General features: G+C 40.4%; 1 protein-coding gene across 1 annotated transcript; it reads left to right on the top strand.

Annotated features, from left to right (window-relative positions):
* Positions 1–21,085: 21,085 nt before the first annotated feature.
* Positions 21,086–23,000, top strand: LOC101843753 (polypeptide N-acetylgalactosaminyltransferase 1-like). The gene is given in 4 exon segments (XM_040733216.1): positions 21,086–21,313; positions 21,421–21,946; positions 21,949–22,014; positions 22,047–23,000. Coding segments are annotated over 4 exon segments (1,653 nt in total). The 5' UTR covers positions 21,086–21,145; the 3' UTR covers positions 22,940–23,000.
* Positions 23,001–23,853: the final 853 nt, after the last annotated feature.

Raw genomic sequence — 23,853 nt, 5'->3', positions numbered from 1 at the left:
CAGCCAGGAGGGTGAGAAGTGGAAAGAATGGTATGTAAATGGATGGCAAAAGTCCTTAAAAAGGGAAGCCCTTTTTTCTTGGAGAGACTTCTCCTGAGATTTCTTCTGAGAGCTCTCTCCTAAGCTGACTTGGGAAGATAAAGTTTTCTTAAAGCAACCGACCAGTCTCTGTGTCATCTATCCCGACCACCTCGCTACATTCTCGGATGCAGACCGCACAGCAGGTGCGACACTTAAGTTTTGTACAAGGCGATAGACATGGATCTATCTGCAGTCTTCTGCATACCAATACTCAGTTATGCTAGCACCATTTGTTGAAGATGCTTTCTTTATTCCATTGTATAGTTTTAGTTTCTTTGACCAAAATCAGGTGTTCATAGGTGTGTGGGTTAAATTTGGTTTCATTGGTCTACCTGCCTATTTTTGTGCCAGTACCAAGCTGTTTTCAGGACTATAGCTCTATGATAGAGCTTGAAGTCAGGTATGGTGATGCCTCCTGATGTTCCTTTATTGCAGAGGGTTGTTTTGGCTATCCTGGGCCTTTTGTTTTTCCATATAAAGTTGATTTTTCTTCTTTCAAGGTCTGTGAAGAATTGTGCCAGAATTTTGATAGGGATTGCATTGAATCTGTAGACTGCTTTTGGCAAGATTACCATTTTTATTATGTTGATCATACCAATGCAAGAACATGGGGAGATCTTTCCATTTTCTGGTATCCTCTTTGATTTCTTTCTTTAAATTCAAAGTTCTTGATATACAGGTCTTTTACTACCTTGGTTAACATTATCCCTAGATATTTGATGCTGTTTATGGCTATTGTAAAGGGTGAGGTTTCTCTGATTTCTTTCTCAGCCATTTCATCATGTGTATATAATAGGGCCCCTGATTTTTTTGAGTTTACCTTGTATCCTGCCACTTTGCTGAAGGTGTTTATCAGCTCTAGGAGTTCCTTTGCGGAGTTTTTGGGGTCACTTATGTAAACTATCATATCATTTGCAACTAGTGAAAGCTTGACTTCTTCCTTTCCTATTTGTATCCCCTTGGTCTCCTTTTGTTGTCTTATTGCTTTGGCTAGAACTTCAAGTACAGTATTGAAGAGATATGGAGAGAGTGGACAGCCTTGTCTTGTTCCTTATTTTAGAGGAATTGTGTTGAGTTTCTCTCCATTTAGTTTGATGTTAGCTGTTGGTTTACTGTATATTGCTTTTATTATGTTCAGGTATGTTTCTGTTATCCCTGATCTCTCTAGTACCTGTATCATGAAGGGATGCTGGATTTTGTCAGAGGCTTTTTCAGCATCTAGTGAGATGATCATGTGGTTTTTCTTTCGCAGTTTGTTTATATGGTGGATTACATTGATAGATTTTCTAATGTTGAACCATCCCTGCATTCCTGGAATGAAGCCTACTTGATCATGGTGGATGATTTTTCTGATATGTTCTTGAACCCGGTTTGCTAGTATTTTATTGAGTATTTTTGCATTGATGTTCATGAGGGAAATTGGTCTATAGTTCTCTTTCTTAGTTGTGTCTTTGTGTGGCTTGGGTATCAAGGTAATTGTAGCCTCGTAAAAAGAGTTTGGCAGTGAGCCTCCTGCTTCTATTGTGTGGAATACTTTGAGGAGTATTGGAATTAGCTCTTCTTTGAATTTCTGGTAGAATTCAGCACTGAAGCCATCTGGGCCTGGGCTTTTTGGTTGGGAGATTTTTGATGACTGCTTCTATTTCATTAAGCATTATAGGTCTGTTTAGATTGTTTATCTGTTCTTGATTTAGTTTTGGCAATTGATATATATCCAGGAAATTGTCCATTTCCTTTAAATTTTCAAATTTTGTGGAGTACAGATTTTCAAAGTATGCCCTGATGATTCTCTTGATTTCCTCAGAGTCCGTTGTTATGTCCCCTTTTTCATTTGTCATTTTGTTAATTAGCATGCTCTCTCTCTCTGTCTTTTGTTTAGTTTGGACAGAGGTTTGTCTATTTTGTTGATTTTCTCAAAGAACCAACTCTTTGTTTCATTGATTCTCCTCAATGTTTTCCTGGTTTCTACTTGATTGATTTCAGCCCTCAATTTTATTTCTTCCTGGCATCTGCTCCTACTGGGTGAGTTTGCTTCTTTTTGTTCTAGAACATTCAGCTGTGCTATTAACTCTCTAGTATGACTCTTCTCCAGTTTCTTCATGTGGGCACTTAGTGCTATGAACTTTTCTCTCAGCACTGCTTTCAGAGTGTCCTATAAATTTGGGTATGTGTGTCTTCATTCTCATTGAATTCCAGGAAGTCTTTAATTTCTTTTTTTATTTCTTCCTTTACCCAGGGATGCTGCAATTGTGCATTGTTCAATTTCCATGAGTTTGTAGGGTTTCTGCAGTTTGTGTTATTGTTGAATTCTAATTTTAATGCATGTTGGTCTGATAAGATACAGGGGGTTATTCCAATTTTTTTGTATCTGTGGAGATTTGCTATGTTTCCTATTATGTGGTCAATTTTAGAAAAGGTTCCATGTGGTGCCGAGAAGAATGTATATCCCTTTGTGTTTGGCTGGAATGTTCTATAGATGTCTGTTAAACCCAGTTGGGTCATAACTTCTATTAGTTCTTTTGTTTCTTTGTGAAGTTTCTGTCTGGAGATCCTGTCTAGCGGTGAGAGCAGAGTGTTGAAGTCTCCTACTACTAGCGTGTGAGATTTTATGTGTGATTTGAGCTTTAATAGTGTTTCTTTCACGAATGTAGATGCCTTTATATTTGGGGCATAGATGTTCAAAATTGAGACTTCATTTTGATGAATATGAAATGTCCTTCTACATCTCTTTTTATTGATTTTAATTTGTTAGATATTGGGATTGCTACACCCGCTTGTTTCTTGGGTCTGTTTGGTTGGATATTCTTTTCCCAACCCTTTACCCTGAGGTAATGTCTTTCTTTGATGTTGAGATGTGTTTCTTGCATGCAGCAGAAGGATGGGTTCTGTCTTAATATCCATTCTTCTAGTCTGTGTCTTTTTATAGGCAAGTTGAGACCATTGACATTGAGGGATACTAATGACCATTGACTGATGATTCTTGTTTGTGCTTGATTTATTGGTAGTGGAGTTATTGTGTTTTTGTGTTTGGTAAAGTGGGATTATCTATTGCCTGTGTCTTTGTGAGTGTAGCTATCTTCGTTGGGTCTACGTTTTCCTTCTAGCACTTCTGTAGAGCTGGATTCATGGATACATATTGTTTAAATCTGGATTTGTTATGGAATATTTTGTTTTCTTCATCTATGGTAATTGAAAGCTTTGCTGGATATAGTAGTCTGGGCTGGCATTCTTGTTCCCTTAGTGTTTGTAGGACATCTGTCCAGGATCCTCTGGCTTTCATAGTTTCCATTGAGAAGTCAGGTATAATTCGGATAGGTCTGCCTTTATATGTTACTTGGCCTTTTTCTTTAGCTGCTCTTAATATTTTTTCTTTATTCTGTAGGTTTGATGTTTTGATTATTATATGGCGAGGTGACTTCTTTTTCTGGTCCAGCCTATTTGGTGTTCTGTAAGATTTTTTTATTTTCATAGGCATATCCTCCTTTAGGTTAGGGAAGTTTTCTTCTATGATTTTGTTGAATATGTTTTATGTACCTTTGAGTTGTATTTCTTCACCTTCTTCTATACCTATTATTCTCAGGTTTGGCTTCTTCACAGTGTCCCCTATTTCCTGGATATTTTGTGTTAGGGATTTTTTGGTTTTGAGATTTTCTTTGGTTGACGACTGTATATTCTCTAATGAGTCTTCAACACTTGAGATTCTCTCTTCTATCTCTTCTATTCTATTGGTGATACTTGCATCTGTAGTTCCTGATCCTTTACCCAGCTTATCTATTTCCAGCATCCCCTTGTTCTGTGTTTTCTTTATTGTTTCTATTTCAGCTTTCAATCCTTCAACTGTTTGAGTTGTTTCCTTCATTTTTTTTGGTTGTTTTCTCTTGGTACTCTTTAGATTCTTTGACTGATTTGTTTATTTCTTGAAATTTTTCCTCCATTTCATGGATTTTTTTTTCTATTTCTTTACGGGATTTCCTCGTTTCCTCTTTGAGTGTGTCTATCATCTTCATAAAATAATTTTTAAGGTCTGTCTCCTCTGCTTTGTCTATGTAGTGCTTTTCAGGTCTTGCTGGTGTTGGTTCTCTAGATTCTGGTGGAGTCATGTTGGTTTTTCTATTGCTGAGTGAGCTCTTATTCTGTCTTCTTCCCATCTCTTCTTCTAGTGGGTGCAGGTGGGGTCTTTCCGTCTCCACTGGCCTCCTTCCTTCCTGAAGCTGAAGCTGGGGATGCTGACACTGAAGCTGAAGCTGAAGTTGGGGTAGCCGGAGGTTGGGACCTGGAAGGGCTGATACCTTTCCTGAAGCTGGGGTTGCCGGGGGGTTGGGTCCTGGAAGGGCTGATTCCTTTCCTGTGTGGGCGGGTCTTCTGGATGCCAGGAGCGACCCCCTTGAGGAACAAGGGGATGGGTGTTGGGGGGATGGGGAGTGGTCCCCTGGAAACCCAGGCTCACCTGAAGCTGGGGTCACCAGAGGTTGGGGCCTGGAAGGCTTTCCTGTGTTTTTGTAGGTATAGCTAACTTCCTTGGGGTTGGAGTTTTCCTTCTAGTACATTCTGTAGGGCTATATTTGTGGATAGATATTGTTTGAATTTGACTTTTTCATGAAATAACTTGTTTTCTCCATCTATGGTGATAGTTTTTGTGGGCAAAGTAGTCTGGAATGGCATCTGTGGTCTCTTAGAGTTTGTAAGACAATCAGTTCAGGCCCTTTTCCATTTTAGGGTCTTCATTGAGAAGTTGGGTCTGATTCTAATAGGTCTTTCTTTTTAAGTTACTTGGGTTTTTTTCTCTTGCTGCTTTTACTATTCTTTCTTTGTTCTGCATGTTTAGTGTTTTAATTATTTTTTGGTGAGAGGATTTTCTTTTCTGATCAAATCTATTTGGTATTCTGCAAGCTTCTTGTATTCTCATAAGTATATCATTTAGGCTGGGAAAAATTTCTTCTATGATTTTGCTAACTATGGGTTTTTGAGATGAGTTTCTTCTATTCCTATTATTCTTATTTTTGCTCTTTTCATGGTGTGCCTGATTTCCTGGATGTTTTGTGCTAGGAATTTGCTGGATTTAACATTTTCTTAGACTGATGAATCTGTTTCCTCCATCATGTCTTCAGAGCCTGAGATTCTAGCTTCCACCTCTTGTACTCTGCTGGTGACACTTGCATCTGTAGCTCCTGTTTGCTGACCCACACTTCCTGTTTCCAGGGTTCCTTTTTTGTGTTTTCTTTATTGTTTCCTTTTCCAGTGTCAGGTCTTGAACAGTTTCCTAAATCTGTTTGCTTTTTCAGGGCTTTGTTTTAGGGATTTATTCATTTCTTCCAATTTTTTGTTTGTCTTTTCCTTAATTTCTTTAAGGAACTTTTTTTTCATATCCTCTTTAAGGACCTATATCATCTTCATAAAATCAATTCTAAGGTTTTTTTTTTTTTTGTTCTTCAGCTGTATTGGATTGTTCAGGTCTTGCTTTTGTAAGATAGCTGGGCTCTGGTGATGCCATATTGCCCTTTTTCTGTTCTTTTATTCTTTTTTTCCCTTTTTTTATATTTTATTTTCCAGTTTAAATTTAGATAAGAAACGAGGTTGCTTCACAAGTCAGTTCCAGGTCCCTCTCCCATTCCCTCCCCTCCTCCTGTGCCGTCCCCCCAACCCCCCCCCCCCGTTCCCTCATTCCCCCAGGGAGGGTGAGGCCCTCCATGGGGGTGTCCATAGTCTGTCATTTCATATAGGGCAGGGCCTAGACCCTTCCCCAAGAGTTCAGGCTGAGAGTGCACCTCACATTGTTCTATGGGAGTCCAAAGTCCGTGTGTATACTTGGGATGGGTACTGATCTGCTGCCCAAGGCTCAATAGATTCCCTAGGCCTCCTCACTGACACCCAGATTCAGGGGGTCTTGATCAGTCCCATGCTGGATTCCCAGGCTGATGCCTGGGATTCAAGAGTTAACCTTTGTCTGGTCAGCTGTTTCTGGGGGTTAAACCAGCCCAGTCTTAATCCCTTTGATCATCAGTCCTCCCTCTCTGTTACTGGCTTTCTTGAGTTCAGCTCAGTACTTAACCAAGGGAGTCTGCCTCTTCTTCGATCAGCCACTAAATGAAGTTTCTGTTTCCCAGACTCTCTGGCCATAGGATTGTAGGCTGGCACTCCCCAGATCTATGTCTAAAATCCATATATGAGAGAGTACATGCCATGTTTCTCTTTTTGTGACTGGGTTACCTCACTCAGGATGGTTTCTTCTAGTGTCATCCATTTGCCTGCAAATCTCATGATTCCATTATTTTTTTCTGCTGCATAGTACTCCATTGTGTAAATGTACCACATTTTCTCTATCAACTCTTCGGGTGAGGGACATCTAGGTTGCTTCCAAGTTCTGGCTATTACAAATAAAGCTGCTATGAACATAGTGGAACAGACATCTTTGTTGTATGAATGGGCATCTTTTGGATATATGCCTAAGAGTGGAGTTGCTGGGTCTTGTGGTAGGTTTATTCCCATTTTTCTGAAGAATCTCCATACTGATTTCCAAAGTGGCTGAACCAGTTGGCACTCCCACCAGCAATGGAGGAGTGTCCCCCTTTCACCACATCCTCTCCAGCATAAATTGTCATTAGTGTTTTTGATTTTAGCCATTCTGACAGGAGTGAGATGGTATCTCAGAGTTGTTTTGATTTGCATTTCCTGGATGGCTAAGGATGTTGAGCACTTTCTCAAGTGCCTCTCAGCCATTTTAGACTCCTCTATTGAAAATTCTCTATTTAGTTCTGCAGCCCACTTTTTAATTGGGTCCTTTGGTGTTTTGGAGACATGCTTCTTGAGTTCTTTGTAAATTTTGGAGATCAACCCTCTGTCAGATGTGGGGTTAGTGAATATTTTTTCCCATTCTGTGGGCTGCCTTTTTTTCTTGCTGACTGTGTCCTTTGCCTTACAGAAGCTTCTCAGTTTCAGGAGGTCCCATTTATTAATTGTTGATCTCACTGTCTTTGCTAGTGGTGTTATGTTCAGGAAGCTGTCTCCTGTACCAATTCGTTCAAGGGTACCACCCACTTTCTCTTCTAAGAGGTTCAGTGTGGCTGGATTTATGTTGAGGTCTTTGATCCATTTGGACTTAAGTTTTGTGCATGGCGATAAACATGGATCGATCCGCATTCTTCTACATGCCAGTCTCCAATTATGTCAGCACCATTTGTTGAAGATGCTTTCTTTATTCCATTGTATATTTTTAGCTTCTTTGTCAAAGATCATATGTTCGTACGTGTGTGGGTTAATACCCGGGTTTTCAATTCGATTCCATTGGTCTACCTGTCTATTTTTGTGCCAATACCAAGCTGTTTTCAGGACTATAGGTCTATAATAGAGCTTGAGGTCAGGGATGGTGATGCCTCCGGACGTTGCCTTGTTGAACAGGGTTGTTTTGGCTATCCTGGGTCTTTTGTTTTTCCATACAAAATTGATTATTGTTCTTTCAAGGTCTGTGAAGAATTGCTCTGGGATTTTAATGGGGATTGCCTTGAATCTGTAGATTGCTTTTGGCAGGATTGCCATTTTTACTACATTGATCCTACCTATCCAAGAGCATGGGAGATCTTTCCATTTTCTGAGGGCTTCTTTAATTTCTTTCTTTAAAGATTCAAAGTTCTTACGATACAGGTCTTTCACTTGTTTGGTTAGCGTTACCCCAAGGTATTTTATGTTGTTTGTGGCAATTGTAAAGGGTGATGTTTCTCTGATTTCTCTTTCAGCCCTTTTATCATCTGTATATAGTAGGGCTACTGATTTTCTTGAGTTGATCTTGTAGCCTGCCACTTTGCTGAAGGTGTTAATCAGCTGTAAGAGTTCCCTGGTAGAGTTCTTTGGGTCATTGATATAAACTATCATATCGTCTGCAAACAGTGAAAGTTTGACCTCTTCCTTCCCAATTTGTATCCCCTTGATCCCCCTTTGTTGTCGTATGGCAATAGCTAGAACTTCAAGTACCATGTTGCAAAGGTATGGAGAGAGTGGACAGCCTTGTTTTGTTCCTGATTTTAGAGGAATTGCGTTGAGTTTCTGTCCATTTAGTTTGATGTTGGCTGTTGGTTAATGTATATAGCTTTTATTATGTTTAAGTATGTCCCTGTTTTCCCAGATCTCTCCAAGATCTTTATCATGAAGGGGTGTTGGATTTTGTCAAAGGCTTTTTCAGCATCTAGTGAGATGATCATGTGATTTTTGTTTTTCAGCTTGTTTATATGGTGGATTATGTTGATGGATTTTCATATGTTGAACCATCCCTGCATCCCTGGGATGAAACCTACCTGATCGTGGTGAATGATTGTTTTGATGTGTTCTTGGATCTGAGTTGCCAGTATTTTATTGAGTATTTTTGCATCAATGTTCATGAGGGATATTGGTCTGAAGTTCTCTTTCTTAGTTGTATCTTTGTGTGGCTTGGGGATCAAGGTTATTGAAGCCTCATAGAAAGAGTTTAGTAAAGACCCTTCTGCTTCTATTGTGTGGAACACTTTGAGACGAATTGGTATAAGCTGTTCTTTGAATTTCTGGTAGAATTCTGCACTGAGGCCATCTGGACCTGAACTTTTTTTTTGTTGGGAGACTTTTGATGACAGCTTCTATTTCCATAGGGGTTATAGGTGTATTTAAATTGCCTATCTGTTCTTGATTTAGTTTTGGCAAATGATAGCTGTCCAGGAAGTCATCCATTTCCTTTAAATTTTCGAATTTTGTGGAGTACAGGTTTTCAAAGTATGACCTAATGATTCTCTGGATTTCCTCAGAGTCTGTTGTTATGTCCCCCTTTTCATTTCTGATTTTGTTAATTTGCGTGTTCACTCTCTGCTGTTTGGTAAGTTTGGACAAAGATTTGTCTATCTAGTTGATTTTCTCAAAGAACCAACTCTTCATTGCATTGATTCTTTGTATTGTTTTCCTGGTTTCTACTTTATTGCTTTCAGCCCTCAATTTGATTATTTCCTGGCGTCTACTCCTCCTGGGGGGAGTTTGCTTCTTTGTGTTCTAGAGCTTTCAGCTGTGATGTTAATTCTCTGGTATAACTGTTCTCCTGTTTCTTCATGTGAGCACTTAGTGCTATGAACTTCCCCCGTAGCACTGCTTTCAAAGTGTCCCATAGGTTTGGGTATGTTGTGTCTTCATTCTCATTGAATTCAAGGAAGTCTTTAATTTCTTTTTTTATTTCCTCTTTGACCCAGGGATGGTGCAGTTGAGCATTATTCAATTTCCATGAGTTTGTAGGTTTTCTGCAATTTGTGTTGTTGTTGAATTCTAATTTTAAAGCATGGTGGTCTGATAAGATGCATGGAGTTATTCCAATTTTTTTGTAGCTGCTGAGGTTTGATATGTTGCCAAGTATGTGGTCGATTTTTGAGACGGTTCCATGTGGGGGTGAGAAGAAGGTATATTCTTTTTTATGTGGATGAAATGTTCTATAGATATCTGTTAATCCCAGTTGTGTCATTACTTGTATTAGACCCTTTGCTTCTTTGTTGAGTTTCTGTCTGGTATTCCTGTCTAGTGGTGAGAGTGGTGTGTTGAAATCTCCCACTATAACTGTGTGGGGCTTTAGATGAGATTTAAGTTCTAATAATGTCTCTTTAATGAATGTGGATGCCTTTGTATTTGGGGCATAGATGTTCAGGATAGACACTTCATCTTGGTGGGTTTCACCTGTGATGAGTATGTAATGACCTCCTTCATCTCTTTTGATTGATTTTATTTTAAAGTCTAGTTTGTTAGATATTAGGATTGCTACCCCTGCTTGTTTCTTGGGTCCATTTGATTGAAATTTTTTTTCCCAATCTTTAACTCTCAGGTAATGTCTGTCTTTGAGGGTGAGGTGTGTTTCTTGTATGCAGCAGAAGGAAGGGTTCTATCTTCGAATCCATTCTGCTAGTCTGTGTCTTTTTATGGGTGAGTTAAGGCCATTAATATTGAGGGATATTAATGACCATTGATTGCTCATCCTTCTTCGATTTGTGATGGTTGTTGTTGGTGGAATTATGTGTGGAATTTCACCCCTTTGTTCTTTTGGCTGTTGGTAGAGAGGGATTCTCTAATGCTTATGTTTTTCTGGTTGTAGTTAGCTTCCTTGGGTTGGAGTTTTCCTTCCAAAATTTTCTGTAGGGCTGGGTTAGTGGACACATATTGCTTGAATCTAGTTTTGTCATGGAATATCTTGTTTTCTCCGTCTACAGTGATTGAGAGCTTTGCCGGGTATAGTAGTCTGGGCTGGCATCCATGGTCTCTTAGTGTAGGTAGAATATCTACCTAGGACCTTCTGGCTTTCAGAGTTTCCATGGAGAAATCAGGTGTAATTCTGATAGGTCTGCCTTTATATGTTACTTGACCTTTTTCCTTAGCTGCTCTTAATATTCTTTCTTTATTCTATATGTTTGGGGTCTTGATTATTATGTGGCGAGGGGAATTTTTTTTTTGTGGTCCACTCTATTTGGTGTTCTGTAGGCTTCTTGTACCTTCATTGGCATGTCTTTCTTAAGGTTGGGAAAGTTTTCTTCTATGATTTTGTTGAATATGCCTTCTGCCCCTTTGAGGTGGATTTCTTCTCCTTCTTCTATACCTATTATTCTTAGGTTTGGTCTTTTCATGGTGTCCCATATTTCCTGGATGTTTTGTGTTAAGGATTTGTTGGATTTAAGGTTTTCTTTGGTTGATAAATCCATTTCCCCTAGTGTATCTTCAACACTTGAGATTCTCTCTTCCATCTCTTCTATTCTGTTGGTAATGCTTGTATTGGCAGTGCCTGACTGTTTGTCCAGCTTTTCTATTTTCTGCCTTTCTTCAGATTGTGTGTTTTTTTAATGTCTCTATTTCAGTTTTCAACCCTTGCAGTGTTTGCATTGCAATTTTCTGTTTATCTTTTCGTCCATTTGTTGCCTTTTATGAATATTTTGGTTTGTTCTTTCTTCCATTTCTTGCATTTTTTGGTTTGCTTTTTGTTCCATTTCTCACATTTTGTGCTTTGTTTCTTCTTCCATTTCCTGCCTTTTTTGGTTTGCTTCTTCTTCCATTTTTTCCATTTTTTGCTTTGTTTTTTTCTACCATTTCTTGCATTTTTTGCTTTGTTTCTTCTTCCATTTCCTGCCTTTTTTGGTATGTTTATTCTTCCAATTCTTGCATTTTTTGCTTTGTTATTTCTTCCATTTATTGCATTTTTTGCTTCATTTCTTCTTCCATTTCCTGCCTTTTTTGATTTGTTTTTTCTTCCAATTCTTGCATTTTTTGGTTTGTTTTTTCTTCCATTTCTTTGAGGGATTTTCCTATATCCTCTTTTAGGGCCTCTATCATTTTCATGAAAGTGCTTTTAAGGTCGTTCTCTTCTGCTTCATTCCCATTGGAATGTTGGGGTCTTGCTGGTGTGGAGTCTCTAGAATGTGGCGGTGTCATATTTGTTTTTCTGTTGCTGACTGTGTTTTTGTATTGCCTCTTTCCCATCTCTTCTTCTAGTGGGTGCAGAAAGAGCCCCTTACTGGTCTGGGGACCAGAATTCCCATTTGGTGGGTGCTAGCAAGTCCAATAATCTGGTGGTTCTTCTATTCCTTGTCCAAATGCTGGTCCCGTGGGTGGAGAAGAAGAACAGGAATCTGGGGCACTTAGCCTCCTACCTGGTCCCCTGGACCCTATGCTGGGTCCTGTTGTACCTGATCTGGAACAGCTACTCCCCTGGTCTCCCTGGCTCCTCTGGTTTCCTGGTCTCATTGGTGGGAGAGAAAATCTGGAGTCTGGGGTGCTTGGCTCCCACCAGGATTGGGAGCTCTGTGCAGTTCCCAGGCGATCTGCAGGCACTGGAACACAGGCCGGGAAGCTGGCCTTTTTACCTGATGTTGCTGGAGGAACAGCTGCTTCCTGTTCTTTTATTCTTACACTGGCATTTTGACATCTCAGTTTGGGATAATTATAGGTCTAGGTTTGAGTCCTGTGCTTGACTTTATTGGATGGGTGTTTTGTTCCTAGTTTTCTCTTTCCTCTGTAGTTTTCTGATTTAAATGGTCAAGCATTCTGGTGACTAGCAAGTCTTCTGGTCCAGTAAGATATATGCCCTCTGGTGTTTTAGAGGTCTGGCATCCTTAGATCTAGCCTAGCCTTTGATAAAGCTGTAGTTTTCTTCCGAAGTTGTAGATCAGGATATGGAGCTCAGGGGTGGGGAGTGCAGTCTGGGGTCCCTAGATCTAGCCTGGCCCCTGGAAAAGCAGAAATCTGGGGTCCCTAGATCTGGCCTTGTAAAGTGGAAGTCTTCTTCCAAAGCTAAAGGCCAGGATATGGAGCCTAGGGGGTGGTACAGTCTGGTGTTGTTTGGCAGGCTTAAAGGGGTTTAGTGGGTGGTAGGCAGTGTCTTGCCAGGGGTCTCTAGGTCCAGTCTGGTGTCCTGTAAGGCTGTCGGGGCTGTGAGGCCTAGTGTGGAGTACAGGGGGAGGGTGCAGCTAAGGTTGTTTCAGGTTTTAAGGAGTGTTAGTGGGTGTTGGGTGATGTCTTGCCTGGGATCCCTAGATCCAGTCTGATCTCAGATAAAGCTGAAGTCTTCAGAAGTTGTAGGCTAGGATATGGAGTCTGAGGGTGCAGCCTAAGTATCACTATTTTTTTGTACTGTTTTCTCTACTGGTACAACCTTTCTGATATATAATCATGTTCAAGAATCTCATACCAATCTCAAAACTAGCCAGAGAGCCCTTACTTCTTAGATACCTGTCTTAGAGTTTCTATTTCTGTAATGAAACACCATCACCAAAAGTTGGGGAGGAAAGGGTTTATTAGACTTATACTTCAGCATTGCTGTTTGTCAATGAAGGAAGTTAGAACAGAAATTCAAACAGGGCAGGATCCTGGAGTCAGACGTTCATGCAGAGGTTATAGAGGGGAGCTGCTAACTGACTTGCTTCACCTGGCTTGATTATCCCATCTTCTTATAGAACCCAGGAACAGTAACCTAGGGACAGCACTACCCACCATGGGCTAGACCCTCCAGTATTTGATCACTAAATGAGAAAATGCCTTACAGATGGGTCTCAAGGCTCCTTCCTCTGATGACACACAAAAACACCCAGTATAACACCCATCTCTTCTAGCTTGTTACTGAGTCTTGCTTTTCTTCATGGTCATACTTTATTTTTGTTTTTAAAGTGCTAGAGATCTAAAACAGGGCCTCGTCTATGTCAGGCAAGTGTTCTACCCGAGTGACATGCACAGTTAGGTTTTAGCTTTTAATTTGAGAAAGAGTCTCACTAAGTTGCCTACAGTAGCTTTTCGTTCACAGATCTGGATCTCCTAGTAACCCTTAGCTTACTGAGTACCTACATCATACTTTTGAAAGTGTTGCCTTATACTTGCTCACCTCTCAAATTTACCTGAAACACTTAAAATGTGTCTTCTTTTTTCTCCCCTCTACCAAGCCTGTACAATATCCTACAATCCCAATAGCATTGCCATTTCCTAGTCTTTTGAGGATAACTGTGTTTGTTCACACTGCTCAGACCTTACTATTCAGCAGCATGTGCCTGACACCCAGAAGGTGCTCAATAAATATTTACTGAATCGTATTGACCTCTCTGCAGCACCTGAGACTTTCCTTTAGAAGAGGAACAGGCTGTGTTACTTCAAAATATGACACTCTGGCATAGGGCCCATTTTCAGCTACGTTTAAAAACCAGATCAAGAGATCTTGATCATAAGCCTTCCCGGTAAAATGTCAGATTGGAATCTGCATCTGAGTATGTGGATGGAGCAAGACTGACACTGTTGCACCACAGGGCAGCACCAAGTCGCTTTTGCTGACATCTACACTCATGGACTTGGGCAGTGGAAATCTCCTACAAATGGACTCCATGCTTTGAGAGCCACTGTTGATGCACTGCTGCCTTGGTCATTATGCTGACAAGCATTGACTCTTCCTGCTGTTTAACTGTTCACCACAGTGGGACCAGAAAGTTCTGAGAAAGAAGGTTCAAACTGTAGAGAAGCAAAACAGAGTTCACCAATGCAGGATGAGCGCCACAGTGTATAGTGGAAGTGTGACCAAGAACCTGAACCCAGGAAGCAAGTTAGAGGACTTGATGTGTCCTCCACCTTCTCTTCCTCCAGGATTACCTGGAATGTGCTGTGGAGCCCAGTGCAGTATTCATGTAGGTGCTGGGGTGGTTGGGCCTTCTAACCCCTGTAAGCCCCAGTCACATAAAACCCTGCCTATTGAAAAATCAATGCTTAATTAACCTGGGCTAATATTTTTTGGAGAGAGACTCTAGGCAGAGAATTCTGGCAGAAGTAGTCTACTCTTACAGAAATCCTTCCCTTCTAAAGTGCACAGTGACTTAATATGTTTGAATTACTGAGACTATGAGTCTATATCCCTACTTATGAGGACTGATACAAATTACAATCCTAAGGGAGAGAGAAAACATCATCTCAGTGAGGGAAAATTTTTGGCTAAGCTTAGAAAAATTTTCTAACCTAAAGAAGTTTTGTCTATAAAGGTACAAGAAGCTTGACAGAATACCAAAGAGTTTGGACTAGAAAAGAAAGACTCCCAAACACATAATAATCAAAACACTAAACATGCAGAACAAAGAAAGAATATTAAAAGTGGCAAGAGAAAATGGCCAAGTAACACACAAAGGGAAACCTATTAGAATTACAGCCAACTTCTCAATGATGACTCTAAAATCCAGAAGGAACTGAACAGATGTGCTGCAGAGTCATCTATACCCAAAACACAGTGGTGCCCACATTTGTAAAGAAAAACACTGCTAAAGCTTAAACCACACATTAACCTTCACATACTGATAGTGGGAGACTTTAGTTCCAACTCTCACCAAGAAATAAAATAAACAGATAAATAATGGGGTTAAAAGATGCTATGATTCAAATGAACCTAACAGGTAACTACAGAACATTTCACCCAAATATAAAACAATATACCTTCTTCTCAGCACCACATGGAACACTCTCCAAATTGCCTAAATACTCTGTCACAAAGCAAGTCTCAACAGCTATGAAACAAACTGAAATAACCCCCAGCATCCTATGAGACCACTACTGATTAAAGTTGGATTTCAACAATGACAAAAACTGCAGAAAGCCTATAAACTCATGAAAACTGGACAACTCCCTACTGAAGAACTACTGGGGCAAGGAAGAACTATAGAAAGAAATTGAAGATTTCCTAGAATTCAATGAAAATGGATGTACAACATAGCCAGAATTATGTGATACAATGAAAATGATGCTGAGAGGAAAGTTTATAACACTAAATGTCTTCGTACAGAATTTGGAGAGATCTTATACTAGCAACTTGACTGCACACATGAAAGAACAAAAGAAGCAAATGTATCCAAGAGAAGTAGACAGCAGGAAATAATCAAACTGAGGGCTGAAATCAATAAAATGAAAGCAAAGAGAACAATACAAAGATTCAATGAAACAAAGAGTTGTTCTTTGAGAAAATCAGCAAGATAGTTAAATCCTTATCCAAATTGACTAAAAGATGGAGAGAGAATATCAAAATAGCAAAATCAGTAAAGAAAAGTGGGACATAACAGACACCGAGGAAATACAAAGAATCATTAAGCCATACTTCAAAAAACCCGTACTCTACAAAACTGGAAAATCTGAAAGAAACTGACAAAGTTCTTGATAGATGCCACTTACCAAAATTAAGTCAAGATCAAAATTAAATCAAGATTAAATAAACAATTTCAATAGATCTATAACCAATAAAGAGATAGAAGCAGTCATTAAAAGTCTCCCAACCAAAAAAGTCCAGGTCCAGATAGTTTTAGCCTAGAATTCTACCAGTATGTCAAATAAGAGATAATACCAATACCCATCAAATTATTCCACAAAATAGAAACAGAAGGAACATTGTCAAATTCTTTCTATAAGGCCATGGTCACCCTGATACCCCAAACACACAAAGACTCAACAAAAAAAAAAAAAAGAAAATTACAGAGCAATTTCATTCATGAACATTGATACAAAAGTACTCAATAAAATACTGACAAACTAAATATAACAACACATCAAAAAGATCATTCACCATGATCAAGTAGGCTTCATTTCAGAGGTGCAAGGATGGTTCAACACAAAAATCTGTCAATGTAATCCACCATATAAACAAACTGGAAGGAAAATCCCCATATGGTCATCTCATTAGATGCTAAAAAGCCTTTGATAAAATCCAACACCCCTTCATGATAAAAGTATTGGAGTTTTCAGGCATACAAGTGATATATCTAAGTATAATAAAACAATATACAGCAAGCTAATACCCAGAATCAAATTAAATGGAGAGAAACTCAAAGCAGTCCACTAAAACCAGAAACAATACAAGACTGTCTACTCCATCCATATCTTTTCAATATAGTACTTGAAGTTCTAGCTAGAGCAATAAGACAACTAAAGGAAATCAAATGTATACAAATTGAAAAGGCTTATTTGCATATGGCATGATAGAACATATAATTGACCCCCCCAAAATCATCAGGGAACTTGTATAGCTGATAATTGCCTTTAGTCAAGTAGCTAGGTACAAAAGTAACTAAAAAAAAAAACCAAACCAAAACAGTATCCTTCCTGTACACAAATGATAAACTGGCTGAGAAAGAAATCAGGGAATCAATACGCTTTACAATAGATTAAAGTATTATAAAATATCTTGGTGTAATTCTAACCAAGCAAGTGAAAACCATGTATGACACAAACTTCAAGTTTTGGAGAAGATTATCAGAAGGAAAAATCTCCCATGCTCATGGATTAGTAGGATAAGCATAGTAAAAAAATGCCCATTTTACCAAAAGCAATCTACATATGCAATGCAATCCCCATCAAAATTCCAACATAATTGTTTTCAGAACTTGAAAGAACAATACTCAGCTTCACATGGGAAAACAAAAACAAAAACTCCCAGGTTAGTTAAAACAATCTTATATAATAAAAGAATATCTGGACTTATTTCCATCCTTTATTTTAACCTCTTCTAGAGAGCTATAGTAATGAAAATTTGAGTAAGTTATTGGCATAGAAAAAACAGATAGCACAATTCTTCACAGACCTTGAAAGAACAATAATCAATTTTGTATGGAAAAACAAAAGACCCAGGATAGCCAAAATAACCCGTTTCAACAAGGCAACATCTGGAGGCATCACCATCCCTGACTTCAAGCTCTATTATAGAGCTATAGTCCTGAAAACAGCTTGGTATTGGCACAAAAACAGACAGGTAGACCAATGGAATCGAATGGAAAAACCCGGATATTAACCCACACACGTATGAACATCTGATCTTTGACAAAGAAGCTAAAAATATGCAATGGAATAAAGAAAGCATCTTCAACAAATGGTGCTGACATAATTGGACACTGGCATGTAGAAGAATGCGGATCGATCCATGTTTATTGCCATGCACAAAACTTAAATCCAAATGGATCAAAGACCTCAACATAAATCCAGCCACACTGAACCTCTTAGAAGAGAAAGTGCGTGGCACCCTTGAACGAATTGGTACAGGAGACTGCTTCCTGAACATAACACCACTAGCAAAGACAGTGAGATCAACAATTAATAAATGGGACCTCCTGAAACTGAGAAGCTTCTGTAAGGCAAAGGACACAGTCAGCAAGACAAAAAGGCAGCCCACAGAATGGGAAAAAATATTCACTAACCCCACATCTGACAGAGGGTTGATCTCCAAAATTTACAAAGAACTCCAGAAGCAAGTCTCCAAAACATCAAACGACCCAATTAAAAAGTGGGCTGCAGAACTAAATAGAGAATTTTCAATAGAGGAGTCTAAAATGGCTGAGAGGCACTTGAGAAAGTGCTCAACATCCTTAGCCATCCGGGAAATGCAAATCAAAACAACTCTGAGATACCATCTCACTCCTATCAGAATGGCTAAAATCAAAAACACTAATGACAATTTATGCTGGAGAGGATGTGGTGAAAGGGGGACACTCCTCCATTGCTGGTGGGAGTGCCAACTGGTTCAGCCACTTTGGAAATCAGTATGGAGATTCCTCAGAAAAATGGGAATAAACCTACCACAAGACCCAGCAACTCCACTCTTAGGCATATATCCAAAAGATGCCCATTCATACAACAAAGATGTCTGTTCCACTATGTTCATAGCAGCTTTATTTGTAATAGCCAGAACTTGGAAGCAACCTAGATGTCCCTCACCCGAAGAGTTGATAGAGAAAATATGGTACATTTACACAATGGAGTACTATGCAGCAGAAAAAAATAATGGAATCATGAGATTCGCAGGCAAATGGATGACACTAGAAGAAACCATCCTGAGTTAGGTAACCCAGTCACAAAAAGAGAAACATGGCATGTACTCTCTCATATATGGATTTTAGACATAGATCTGGGGAGTGCCAGCCTACAATCCCATGGCCAGAGAGTCTGGGAAACAGAAACTTCATTTAGTGGCTGATCGAAGAAGAGGCAGACTCCCTTGGTTAAGTACTGAGCTGAACTCAAGAAAGCCAGTAACAGAGAGGGAGGACTGATGATCAAAGGGATTAAGACTGGGCTGGTTTAACCCCCAGAAACAGCTGACCAGACAAAGGTTAACTCTTGAATCCCAGGCATCAGCCTGGGAATCCAGCATGGGACTGATCAAGACCCCCTGAATCTGGGTGTCAGTGAGGAGGCCTAGGGAATCTATTGAGCCTTGGGCAGCAGATCAGTACCCATCCCAAGTATACACACGGACTTTGGACTCCCATAGAACAATGTGAGGTGCACTCTCAGCCTGAACTCTTGGGGAAGGGTCTAGGCCCTGCCCTATATGAAATGAGGTGATAACGGGGGGGGGGGGGCTGGGGGGAGGGCACGGGAGGAGGGAAGGAAAGGGAGAGGGACCTGGAACTGACTTGTGAAGCAACCTTGTTTCTTATCTAAATTTAAACTGAAAAATAAATAAAAACAGAAAATAATTTAATAAATTCATGAGAAAGGACAAAAAAAAAAAAAAAAAAAGAAGAGAAAGTGGGAGATACCCTTGAAGGAATTGGTACAGGAGACAGCTTCCTGAACATAACACAACTAGCACACACAGTGAGATCAACAATTAATAAATGGGACCTCCTGAAACTGAGAAGCTTCTGTAAGGCAAAGAACACAGTCAGCAAGACAAAAAGGCAGCCCACAGAATGGGAAAAAATATTCACTAACCCCACATCTGACAGAGGGTTGATCTCCAAAATTTACAAAGAACTCCAGAAGCAAGTCTCCAAAACATCAAACGACCCAATTAAAAAGTGGGCTGCAGAACTAAATAGAGAATTTTCAATAGAGGAGTCTAAAATGGCTGAGAGGCACTTGAGAAAGTGCTCAACATCCTTAGCCATCCGGGAAATGCAAATCAAAACAACTCTGAGATACCATCTCACTCCTATCAGAATGGCTAAAATCAAAAGCACCAATGACAATTTATGCTGGAGAGGATGTGGTGAAAGGGGGACACTCCTCCATTGCTGGTGGGAGTGCCAACTGGTTCAGCCACTTTGGAAATCAGTATGGAGATTCCTCAGAAAAATGGATGTGAGTGTCAGTGAGGAGGCCTAGGTAATCTATTGAGCCTTGGGCAGTAGATCAGTATTCATCCCGAGTATACACAGGGACTTTGGACTCCCATCCAACAATGTGAGATGAACTCTTGGGGGAGGGTCTAGGCCCTGCCCTGGATGAAATGACAGTCTTTGGACACCCCCATGGAGGGCCTCACCCTCCCTGGGGAAATGAGGGGATAATGGGGAGTTGGGGGAGGGCAAGGGAGTAGGGGAGGGTAAGGGAGAGGGACCTGGAACTGACTGGTGAACCAACCTTGTTTCTAATTTAAACTTAAAAAAAAATTAATAATAAAAAAAAAAGAAAAAAACTGATAGATGTGATGGGGATGTCCTTCTAAACATACATTTGTCTTTTTTTTTTTTTTTTTTTGGTTTTACGAGACAGGGTTTCTCTGTTTTGGAGGCTGTCGGTCCAGCCTGGCCTCGAACTCACAGAGATCTGCCTGCCTCTGCCTCCCGAGTGCTGGGATTAAAGGTGTGCACCACCAATGCCCGGCTACATTTGTCTTATTGTTAATGAATAAAGCACTGTTTGACTAGTGACCAGGCAGGAAGGATCGGCGGGACTGCCAGCCGAGGAGAATGCTGTGAAGTGTAAGCAGACAGGAGTCATCATGTGAGCCTGAAAACTGGGGACACAAGTCAGGCGTTCTCTGGTAAGATAAGACTATGCAGGCGGAGATGGAGCCTTTGATCTCTGCTGCAGAAGACCAGCCGGCTCCCCGAGGCTCTACTTGCCGCCACCAGCTGTCTTTGTCCCGACACAGTATCTGTGTCTGGACCAGGACCAGGATCGTTCTTGGTGGTAATCATTGACCACATGTGGTTACTTAAATTTAAAAAGTTCAGCTCCTCACTCAGTAGCCACATTTCACGGATTAAAAAGCCAAGTGTGCTACAGTTGAATAGTGCTAGTCTTGACCGTATTTATCTGGAATGCTGGAACCAGAGGTATGGACCACTGGACCCAGGCTTTTGTTGTTTATTTGTTTATGGATAACTTCCACAGATGAGACAGAATCATCCAGCACCACAACAGAGATCACCCTCTTCTCTTTCTGTCTCTGGTTGTGAAAGTGCTACTGCTTGCTCAAGTTGTGAATCACATTGCCTGTCCACAATGAAGTCCTTCACTGTTGGTGTATGCTGGTTAAAGTGGGATAGGGCCCCTAAGTCTCACTCTGGAGCTCAGGCTGGCCTAGAACTCACTATGAAGACCAAGCTGACCTTGACCATCCTTTTGCCTTTGTGCCCAGGGTGCTTGATTATTGGTGAGCACCACCCTGCTTGGCTCAGAACTTTTGTCATTGTTTTAAGATGATGTGAGACATGGGGATTTGTGATATGAATTCATTTGAAAAGTCACTTTGGGAGTGTGACCGTGATTATTGGTGAAACCAGATTGGAATAATTTTCATGACATTTGTATATTTACATATGTATATTTAAAAATTTTACATTTGACTTAAAGTGCCATGAGAAAACTTGCATATTGCAAGGTGGTTCTCAACACCTCCTTGGTTTGGGTACTCTTGGATATGTTCCTGCTGCTTTACTCCAGTGAGTGCAACAAGTGTGATGAGAAGAAGGAGGGGGACTTCCTGCGGGGACGAAACTTGTCAAAGCTGAGCATGGTGTCTGGAGTCTTGTTAGACTGAAAGCGGATCTTCTGCATGATGAGGATTTTGGCTCATCTGCAGGCAGTGTCATGCCCTCAAAGGATTTCAAACAAGTTTCAGAGCCAGTGCAGAAGCCTCAAGAAGGTCCTGGAGAAATGGGAAAACCAGTTGTCATTCCTAAAGAGGATCAAGAAAAGATGAAAGAGATGTTTAAAATCAATCAGTTCAACTTAATGGCAAGTGAGAAGATTGCACTCAACAGATCTTTACCAGATGTGAGGTTAGAGGGGTGTAAAATAAAGGTGTATCCACATAATCTTCCTACAACAAGCATGGTGATTGTTTTCCACAATGAGGCATGGAGCACACTTCTTTGAACAGTCCATAGTGTCATTAATCACTCCCCAAGACACATGATAGAAGAGATTGTTCTTTTAGATGATGCCAGGAAAAGAGACTTTTTGAAAAGACCTCCAGAGAGTTATGTGAAAAAACTCAAGGTGCCAGTTCATGTAATTCGAATGGAACAACGTTCTGGGCTGATCAGAGCTAGATTAAAAGGAGCTGCTGTGTCCAAAGGCCAAGTGATCACCTTCTTGGATGCACACTGTGAGTGTACGGCAGGGTGGTTGGAGCCTTTCTTAGCCAGGATCAAACATACAGGAGAACCTCGGTGTGTCCTATCATTGATGTGATCAGCGATGATACTTTCGAGTATGTGGTAGGCTCTGACAGGCTCTGACAGGCCGCACAGCAGGTGCGACAATGACCTATGGTGGATTCAACTGGAAGCTCAATTTTCATTGGTGTCCTGTTTCCCAGAGAAAAATGGACAGAAGGAAAGGTGACCGGACTCTTCCTGTCAGAACACGTACAATGGCTGGTGGCCTTTTTTCAATAGACAGAGATTACTTTCAGGAAATTGGAACATATGATGCTGGCATGGATATTTGGGGAGGAGAAAACCTAGAAATTTCCTTTAGGATTTGGCAGTGTGGAGGAACTTTGGAAATTGTGACTTGTTCCCATGTTGGTCATGTGTTTCAGAAAGCTACACCTTACATGTTTCCAGGAGGGACAGGGCAGATTATCAATAAACATAACAGACAGCTTGCAGAAATATGGATGGATGAATTCAAGAATTTCTTCTACATAATTTCTCCAGGTGTTACAAAGGTGGATTATGGAGATATATCATCAAGACTTGGTCTGAGACATAAACTACAATGCAAACCTTTCTCTTGGTACCTAGAAAATATTTACCATGATTCTCAAATTCCATGTCACTATTTCTCATTGGGAGAGATAGGAAATGTGGAAACAAATCAATGTCTAGATAACTTGGCTAGAAAAGACAATGGAAAGGTTGGAATTTTCAGTTGCCATGGTATGGGAGGAAAGCAGGTTTTCTCCTATACTGACAACAAAGAAATTAGAACAGATGACCTTTGTTTGGGCGTTTCCAAACTTAATGGCCCAGTCACCATGATCAAGCACCACCATCTAAAAGGCAACAAGCTCTGGGAGTATGACCCAGTGAAATTAACCCTGCAGCATGTGAACAGTAACCAGTGCCTGGATAAAGCCACAGAAGAGGACAGCCAAGTTCCCAGCATTAGAGACTGTACTGGAAGCAGGTCCCAGCGGTAGCTTCTTCGAAATGTCACCCTTCCAGAAATATTCTGAGACCAAATTTACAACAACAATGAAAGAAAGAAAAATAAGGATTGACTGGGCTACCTCAGCATACATTTCTGCCACATTCTTAAGTAGCAAAGAAGGAAAAGTGTTTTCCTCTCCTGTGGGATGTAAGGTTTATCAGCCACTAAAACTCAGACTCCTCTAGCCTTTCACTTGCTGTGAACCAGCCTTCCTGTCCCAGGACATGAGACTGCAAAGTAGTGAGACCGTGGCACACTGATGTTTACAGGACTGGAAGAGTCCTCATCGAGAACAGTGGCGAATAGCCTTCAGGTCCCCAGCAGGCAGAATGTGCTCTCTGACAGAGGCCCCTCCACAGCTTCTGTGCACACCAGCCTTTCTGCTGAGTGTGCCTCCTGCAGAAGAGGCTCCTGATAGAACCAGTAGCTGCAATATTAACCTGATAGGAAAGTAAGTGGAAAGAACTGGAACCAGGTTCAGCATCATGAAAACATTTTTACAATAAAATTATATCAAACAGGGTTTAAAGGAAATTAAAAACAGAATTACGAGAAGTACAATTTGTTTTAGTATCAGATTTCTATACAGATTGTATACCTCAGTGGGGAAAAATTGATTCCAGTGACATTCATTTTGTTTTCATCTGTGATAGTCATGGATGCTTTTATTTTCCTTGGGGTGCTGAAAATGAGATGGGGTGGAGCTCTGAACATAGTTTTGATTTCTTTTTACGATATTCTTATTTGGTTTGTGGGCTGTTGGAATTGTAAGTTTTAATTGCCTTCTTTTAAAACAAGTGGAGATTTAACATGCCTGCTGATTGAAAAGTTAAGAGATGTCTCAGTTGCTCTTGGGTCAAGGCTCACAGACTGTCTTCTACCCCATCCCCCACCTCCACAGTT

The sequence above is a fragment of the Mesocricetus auratus genome, unplaced genomic scaffold (assembly GCF_017639785.1).
Source record: "Mesocricetus auratus isolate SY011 unplaced genomic scaffold, BCM_Maur_2.0 Super-Scaffold_100029, whole genome shotgun sequence".
Taxonomy (NCBI): domain Eukaryota; kingdom Metazoa; phylum Chordata; class Mammalia; order Rodentia; family Cricetidae; genus Mesocricetus; species Mesocricetus auratus.
Note: the sequence above shows the minus strand (reverse complement) of the source record. Positions and strands in the feature narration are given on the sequence as shown.